Raw genomic sequence first — 8,624 nt, forward strand, 5'->3', positions numbered from 1 at the left:
ACCCAAGGCCTTTCCAAAGGACCAAACCCACCTCAAGCCTTCAGCCACCCCCCCCACCAGCCCAACTAGTGTCCCCAGGAAACAGGTAGAAGTCACATTGGTGGTAAAATAATCAGTTTTTATTTATGAAGTTTGAGGGGCTGGAGGGATAGGGGTGGGAGAAAAGAGGAGGCTCAGTGACAGCCCCTCCCTTCATCTCACCAAGTGCATCTTTAACCACAGTGCCAGCACCTGACAGACAAGTCAGGAAAGCGGGGTCTAGACCCCGCAGCGCAGGTTTGCTGGGACAGCAACATCTGGAAGGAAGAAACCACAAAGAACCCTAAAGGACCTGACCAACCCTGTGCTCCACAGGGAACCCAGGAAGACTGGGGAATTACAGTTCTGTCATTCAGAAGGAGTACTCCAGACCCCAGCCACCTCCTCCCTCAGACCCAGGGATCCAGACTCCAGCCTCCTCCCTCAGACCCAGGGATCCAGACTCCAGCCTCCTCCCTCAGACCCAGGGATCCAGACTTCAGCCTCCTCTCTCAGACCCAGGGGTGGGGTTCAGACCCCAGCCCTTCTCCCTCAGATCAGGAATCTAGGCCCCAGCCCTTCCTCCCTCAGATCCTTCAGACGTTGGCCTCCCCTGTCAGACCCAGAGGTCTAGGCCCCAGCCTCTGCCCTCAGACCCGAGGTCCTGGCTCCCAAGTGGCTTACCTATCTGCTGAGGCTTAGGCAAGTTCAGGTTGTTCATGACCTTGACAAACTCCTCACAGCTGAGAGTGAGCCGAGGGTTCAGGGTCCGTTCTTCCTCCACAGTGGAAACTGTGAGCCCTAGTGGTGAAGGAAGGGAAAGGAAAGTGGCTGGCTCCAATGCCTTAGAACTACATTGTCTAGAACTGCCTTAGAACTAGTGTCTCAGAACTACATTTCCCAGGAGACTATGGGAGGCCTCTCTAGCCATGACACTTTCCCTTGAGTTATGTACTATGGGAAATGCAGTTTCCCACAGTTCTTTGAACTTTTTTTTTTTTTTTATCTTTTTTTTGTTTGTTTATTTTAGTTCTTTGACCTTTCTAAATAAGGAAGTCCTGGGAAAACCCATGCCTTGCAGAATGCTAGTTGTCGAGTTCCACACACAGCCCATTCAAACCCTGGATCTTTTTGGCCCATGGAATTCTGGGACTTGTAGTCTCCATGTCCTGCAGAATGTCAATTGTAGAGTTCCTACCTCCACACAAGCCCCTCTCAAACCCTGAATCTTTTGGGCCCAATGAATTCTGGGATTTGTAGTCTCTGTGCCCTGTGAGAATTACAGGAGGTCACTTAAGCTCTTCCTCTACACACCTCCTCCAGGAAGCAAGCCCTTACCACGGTAATCGTGAGCGGGGTAGATGAGACAGTTCCCTGGAAGTGTGAAGATCTTTTCATGGACTGAGTGGTACAATGTCTTAGCACAGCCTGGGGAAGGAAAGTTCCGTGGTCAGTGGCCTTGTTCCCTTGGGAAAAGGATAGCAGGGCAGAGTCACTACAGCTAAGCTCTCTACCTCTCTCTTCTGCCAATAATACTTGTTTGTCTGGGTAGAGATGGAGAGGGAAGGGCATTCTAGGGGGTGGAATAGCACATGCAAAGAACTGAGGAACAGTGAGGCATTCGTCAATCTAATTCAGGATTAAGCAAGGTTAGAATGAGACCCTTCCCTAGGGTCTGATGGTTTTTGGTCTGTCACCCTTGGGTGTATGTCTGTAATTCCAACACTCAGGAGTCTAGAGGCAGGAAGATCAGGAATTCAAGGCCAGCCCAGCCTTCGTACCAATATCCTGCCTCAAAAAAAAAAAGGCCAACCAACCAACACCAAACAAGAAAGCTATGTGAGATAGTAATTATTTGTGGTCCTAAGTTCCACATTAGGTGGTAAGAGTTTTTTGTGGGGTGAGGGGTATTTGTATTTAAAACACCTGCCAGCAGCCAAACCCCTGGATGTACTTGTCTCCAAACTCCAACAGCTCAACTTGAATCTAAAATCTACTTATTCATTCTCGTAGCCTATACTGAAACCCCAGACACCCATGGCCATATTGAGAGAGCTCAGGCTGGGCAAAGAAGCCAGTCACCTTGCTGGAAGTCTGTCCGCCCACACCCTCGAATCAGCAGGGCATCTCCAGTGAAGGCCATACTGTGGTCATTCAGGACAAAGGTGACACAGCCTGCAGTGTGGCCAGGGCTGGCTCGGGCCTCCAAGGCCTGACAGGAATGGAACACAAAGAGACTGTCACTGACCAGCCGCAGGTGACAACCCAGAAGTCCATTTACCCCAGCTTCACATCTAGACAAAGCAAGAGAGCAATACTTGGGCTTAACATCTGTGAATCTGGACTACTGGAACTACCACTAATCAAAGCTGGGTGCCTGTGGTTCATACCTGTAATCTTAGCTACTCAGGAGGCTGAGATCTGAGAATCACAGTTCAAAGCCAGCCTGGACAGAAAAATCTATGAGACTCTTATCTCCAATTAACTAGCAAAAAGCCAGGAGTAAAGCTGTGGCTCAAATGATAGAGTGCCAGCTTTGAGTCAAAAACCTTTTTTTTTTTTTTTGTCAGACGTCAGGGTCTGGACACTGTCCCTAGGCTTCTTTTCCTCAAGGTTAGTGCTCTACCACTTAAGCCACAGCACCACTTCTGGCCTATTCTGTTTATATGGTACCAAAGAATTGAACCCAGGGCTTCATCTATGCTAGGCAAGCACTCTACCACTAAGACACATTCCCAGCCCTTGAGCCAAAAACAAAGAGACCAGTGGACAGGTTCTGAGTTCAAGCCCAGGACTTATACAGAAAAAGAAGGAAGGAGGGAGAAAAGAAGAAGAAGAAGAAGAAGAAGAAGAAGAAGAAGAAGAAGAAGAAGAAGAAGAAGAAGAAGAAGAAGAAGAAGAAGGAGAAGGAGAAGGAGAAGGAGAAGGAGAAGGAGAAGGAGGAGAAGGAGAAGAAGAAGAAGAAGAAGAAGAAGAAGAAGAAGAAGAAGAAGAAGAAGAAGAAGAAGAAGAAGAAGAAGAAGAAGAAGAAGAAATATTAGCTACATTAAAATGTCAGTAGCTGGTGAACTCCAGGAAATGATTTGAAGGTGATAATATTCTAGTGTTATTTCAGTTGACTCTAGATTTGGAAATATTCCAAACAAGACATTGTGGGGAAGGGGAAGAGGAGGGCTTAGGATGGGAGGAGGCAGGGAGGAGAGGAGGGGGTCACCTGACATCCTTAACCCATAGCCTCCATGGTTCCTGAAACTGTTGACTGATGGATGGCCAGGGCTGCAGAAAATCCCATTTGGGCTCTGCCCATCCTCCCTCTCTCTGCATTCTCCAACCATCTCTTTCTTTCCATGACAACACTTCAATGACATGCTACATGCCACAGCTGTCCTTTTCTTTACCCTGCTGCTTCCTGAGCAACTGAAACTACACCCAGTCTGCTCAACAAACAAAAAGGGATCTGGGATCAGTCAGCACAAACCTCCTGCCTGGCCTGACAGTTCCCACGGCCTGCACCGCCGCCTGGTGGTCACAAAGCGCATGGCAGGCAATTCGGTTTCGTGGCAGTGTTTCCTCTTGCTTCATGATTCACAAGTACTTTGGGGCTGGCACCAAAGGCTCCCATCTGTCATCCTAGCTACTCGGGAGGCTGAGATCTGAGAACTGAGCAAGGCAATGCCAAGCCAGTCCATTCAGAAAAGTCCATGAGACTCTTATCTCCAATTAACTACCAAAAAATACAGAAGGGGAGCTGTGGCTCAAGTGGCAGAGTGCCAGCCTTGAGCACAAAAGCTCAGGCCCCAAGTTTCAAGCCCCAAGATCAGCACACAACAGAAAAAAGAACATTGAAAACACTACTCAGAAAAAGTCAGCCACAAAAGAACACTTGTATTTTTCCATTCCTGTGAAAAATCCAGAGACTAAAAGTAGATTAAAAGTTGCCAAAAGACACGATGGCTCAAGTGGTAGAGCATGAGCCTTGAGCTGAATTGTTCAGGGACAGCTCCCAGGCCTAGAGCTCAAGCCCCATGACTGACAAAAGAGAGAGAGAGAGAGAGAGATCTTTCATGCGATTGTTTCTAACATATTTATAAGATTATGTCTTTGTTGCTTTGTATGTCCCTCCCCCATGGTGCAACCCCTGCTTTCACTATATATGATGTTGGTATATGTGGAGGGGAAGGGAAAAAACAAATTGTTAAGACAGGGATACAGGAGGACCGAGATGTACAAGTCATTATGTTGAAAAACGAACTTTACAACTTTGGTGGGGGGGGACGGGGGGGGGGGGGGGGGAGGATGGGAAGGAACGGGAAGGGGAAACAAAGCAGGAGGCTACAATGCTTGATAAGAAATGTGCTCATTATCTTACCCATGTAATTGTAACCCCTCTGTACAGTATTTTCACAATAAAAATTTTTTTTTTTTTAAAAGTTGCCAATGGGAAGGTGGCTCAGTGGTAGAGCGCTTGCCTTGCATGCTCGAGGCCCTGGGTTCGATTCCTCAGCACCACGTAAGAAAAAAGCTGTAAGTGGCGCTGTGGCTCAAGTGGTAGAGCGCTAGCCTGGAGCTGAAGAGCTGAGGGACAGCGCCCAGGCCCAGAGTTCAGGCCCCACGACCAGAACCTCCAAAAAAATAAAAAAAATAAAAAGTTGCCAAAAGAAAGACCAGGCATGGTGGTGCATACCTGTAATTCCAGCACTCAGAAGCCTGAGGAAAGAAGGTGATAAAAAGTCCTGTCTCAAATAAAGTTGCCTAAGGTTGAGAGGGGAAAAGATGAGGCTGGGGGTGATAGTTAAGGAATGTGGGCTTTCTTTTCTTTCTTCCCTCCCTTCTTCCCTCCCCCCCCTCTTTCTTTTTATTTAAGTACATTTTTTGGGGGGGGTCCGGTTGTGGGGCCTGAACTCTGGGCCTGGGCGCTGTCCCTCAGCTCTTCAGCTCAAGGCTAGTGCTCTACCACTTGATCCACAGCGCCACTTCCGGCTTTTTTCTTTTTGCTTATGTGGTGCTGAGGAATCGAACCCAGGGCCTCATGCATGCAAGGCAAGCACTCTACCACTGAGCCACCTTCCCAGCCCCATGAGTACATTTCTTATCAAGCATTGTAGCCTCCTCCTTTGTTTCCCCTTCCCATCCCTTCCCATCCTCCCCCCACTCCCCCACCCTCTCTTTCTTTCTTCTGTGTGGGGCTTGAACTCTGGGCCTGGGCACTGTCCCTCAGCTCTTAGGCTCAAGGTGAGCGCTCTACCACTTAAGCCACAGCACCACTTCTGAACCACTAGAAATAAGAGTCTCACAGACTTTCCTGCCTGAGCTGGCTTTGACCTGTGATCCTCAGACCTCAGCCCCCTGAGTAGCTAGGATGACAGGCGTGAGCCAGCCACTAGCACCCAGCTACATCCTGAGTTTATTTCTAATCTTGTTCAGGGTTTTCTCAATTTGGAAGATGTTTACTAGCATCTACATGTGCCTCATACATCAATGTACAAAGCACTATTTTTACCTTCTTCTAAACAAAGGCTTTCGATATTGTGGGTAAACCCTCAACCCCACACAGCCCTTATTTCCCAGAAATGCTTTGGTCTATGTAAACTGTCCTCATTTAGCGAAACCCTCAAACAAGAGGCCAAGCGCTCGCCCTGTCACTTGACATGCCATTCCCTGCCTGAGCCACACTGTCCATCTTTGGCAATTCTTGCTTGGTGCACTGTTGAGATTTGAATTCAGGACCTTGCCAGGGCTCTTGCTAAGGCAGGTGGGCTGGGCCTCTCCAGCAGGGTCCAGTCCTTTCTTGGGCAATTCTGATCAACTGGTTCCCTTGCTCTCAGCACACACATCCCAACCCCCTCCATATTGCACCCAGTTACAAATTCTAGCCGGAAACCTGCTGGTTAAGACAGCAGAGAAGAGAAGACAGACCTTTCCTCCAAGAGGCCGTGGGGCTGGGGTGAGGCTCAGGCCTGCAACATTTAAGGAAGCACCGGCTTTTGAGTGCTGACCCTGTATATCTACCACACTGTGAATAGGTGCCACCTTAAAAGTCTTTTGAGGACTCACCCAGGTCCAGGTCAGGGGACTATGCTTCCTTCAGCTAAGGCAGGGCTGGTCTCTCCCTTATCCCTGGCCTGGGAGTGCACAATTCACTTTTATGGAGATGCCAGGCTGAAGAGATTGCCCCCAATGCCATAGGGAACTCAGGAGGTGTTGACTTAGGGGTTAGGCCAGAGCCACACCTGCCTGGAGCCTCTAGTTCTAGTGCCCCACCTCGGTTCATGCTGCCCTTCTCCCAGAGATCTGAGGTCAGGGGTCACAGCCCAGGCTCCAGACCCTCCCCACCACCACCACCCAGGGGACTTCGCCGCCCAGGCCCCAGTACCCATTGCCTGTAAGTTCAAAGAGTCCAGTCCACCCACCATCCACCCTCTCCTAGGAGACCCCACCCTCCACTCACGAAGCGTCCAAAGCGGATGGAGTCGCCATCGTCGATGTGCAAATCAGCCTTGGCTCCGCTGAGGCGGGAGATGACCGACTGGCAGCCGGGGAGCAGCGACCTGAGAGCCCCGGAGCCTGTGATGTGGTCAGCGTGGCAATGGGTATTCACTGCGAGATGGGCGGGCAGGCTCAGCGGGCATGGAGGGTGGGGCGTGCCCAGCCCTCCTCCCTCACACCCAGGGGTCCAGACCCCCCTCCCTCAGATCCAGGGGTCCAGCCCCCCTCCCAGATCCAGGGGTCCAACCTCCCTCCCTCAGACCCAGGGGTCCAGACCCCAGCCTCCTCCCTCAGATCCAGGGGTCCAGCCCCCCCCTCAGATCCAGGGATCCAACCCCCCTCCCTCAGATCCAGGGGTCCAGCCCCCCTCCAACAGATCCAGGGGTCCAGCCCCCCCTCAGATCCAGGGATCCAGCCCCCCTCCCTCAGATCCAGGGGTCCAGCCCCCCTCCCTCAGATCCAGGGGTCCAGCCCCTTCCCTCAGATCCAGGGGTCCAGCCCCCCTCTCTCAGACCCAGGGGTCCAGTCCCCCTCCCTTAGGCCCAGGGGTCCAGCCCCCTCCCTTAGACCCAGGGGTCCAGCCCCCCTCAAACCCAGGGGTCCAGCCCCCCTCCCTCAGACCCAGGGGTCCAGCCCCCTCCCTCAGACCCAGGGGTCCAGCACCACCCTCCCTTAGACCCAGGGGTCCAGCTTCCCTCCCTCAGTCCCAGGGGTCCAGCCCTCCCTCCCTCAGTCCCAGGGGTCCAGCTTCCCTCCCTCAGACCCAGGGGTCCAGCCCCCCTCCCTCAGACCCAGGGGTCCAGCACCACCCTCCCTTAGACCCAGGGGTCCAGCCCCCCTCCCTCAGACCCAGGGGTCCAGCACCACCCTCCCTTAGACCCAGGGGTCCAGCCCCCCTCCCTCAGTCCCAGGGGTCCAGCCTCCCTCAGTCCCAGGGTCCAGGCCGCGAGGCTCCCACCCCCCCTCACACACACCCAGGCGGCCCCCCCCCCCCACGAACCCGCATACAGCAGCCGCAGCCCCAGTTCCTTCACCAGCTGGGCATCGCGGCCGGCGGTGTCCAGCACCGGGTCGATGAGCACGGCCTCGCGCGCCTCGCGGTCGCCCAGCAGGTAGGTGTAGGTGCAGCTCTTGGGCTCAAACATCTGGGAGGGGATGGCGGGGGGGGGGGGGGGGGGACACGGTGAGAGCTCAGGGCCTGACTCCCGCCCCCGGGGCCCCGGGTACACCGGAACACCATCCTCCTCCCCGAGCTCGGGAATTCCGCCTTCCTAGCCCACACGGGCAGGGTCCCGCACCTCGGTCTCGTAACGGAGCCAGAAGCTCGGTCTCCACCCCACAAAGCCCCAGGGTCCCCCAGATCGTCTCCCCTTTAAAGGACCCAGCGCCCCAGCCCCGAACCCCACTCCCTACCCGGAACGTTTAGGCGTTGGACCCCTCGGGAGCGTCCTCTCCTCAAGGACTCGGGCGCTCCGCCCTTCCCGCCGCCGGGGCCCACCGCTTCGCCTCCCGGCCGGGCACCCGCCGATCCCCCGTACCTGCCGCAGGAGGAGCGGGGCTCCGGCCCCGCAGCCCTGGCTCAGCTGCCTCCGGGCGGCCCTGAGGGCCGCACCCGCCATCGTGCCCACGACCCGACTGCGCCCGGGCTGAGCGCGCGCCGGGCCGGACGCGCGCCGCCGGACTCAGGGGCGGGGCCGGCGCGGCGCGGGGCGGGGCCGGCGCGGCGCGGGGCGGGGCCGGCGCGGCGCGGGGCGGGGCCTGCCCGGAGGGGCGGGGCCGGCGCGGGGCGGGGCCAGCCGGGAGGGGCGGGGCGGGCGGGGCCAGCCGGGAGGGCGGGGCCGGCCTTAAAGGGGCCGCGCGGTCCCAGTCAACAGAGAGTGGGGTGAGGGGAGGAATTGCTAAGGCGGTGCTGTCACAAATCAGGAGATACGGGCAGTGAAGAAAGGGTCCTGGGCAACCTGGACAGACAGACAGACTAGACAGACACAAGGAGCCGCTGGTGTAGAAAGACAGAAAGAGACCCTGGCCAGAGAGAGAGAATTTGTTTTGTCGGTTTGGGGGCTTGAACTCAGGGCCTGGATGCTGTCCCCAGAGTTCTTTTTGCTCAAGGCTAGCACTCT

General features: G+C 54.6%; 1 protein-coding gene across 1 annotated transcript; it reads right to left on the reverse strand.

The window, feature by feature from the left end:
* Positions 1 to 101: 101 nt before the first annotated feature.
* Ethe1 (ETHE1 persulfide dioxygenase) lies at positions 102 to 8,174 on the reverse strand. Its single transcript, XM_042667919.1, has 7 exons — positions 8,043 to 8,174; positions 7,505 to 7,649; positions 6,467 to 6,615; positions 2,101 to 2,230; positions 1,357 to 1,446; positions 703 to 819; positions 102 to 296 (listed from the first exon to the last, which is right to left on the reverse strand). Exons 1-7 carry the CDS (start codon positions 8,121 to 8,123, stop codon positions 259 to 261), a joined length of 750 nt encoding a protein of 249 aa, XP_042523853.1. The 5' UTR covers positions 8,124 to 8,174; the 3' UTR covers positions 102 to 258.
* Positions 8,175 to 8,624: the final 450 nt, after the last annotated feature.

The sequence above is a fragment of the Dipodomys spectabilis genome, unplaced genomic scaffold (genome assembly GCF_019054845.1).
Source record: "Dipodomys spectabilis isolate Male_0828 unplaced genomic scaffold, ASM1905484v1 ptg000422l, whole genome shotgun sequence".
In the NCBI taxonomy this organism is placed as follows: domain Eukaryota; kingdom Metazoa; phylum Chordata; class Mammalia; order Rodentia; family Heteromyidae; genus Dipodomys; species Dipodomys spectabilis.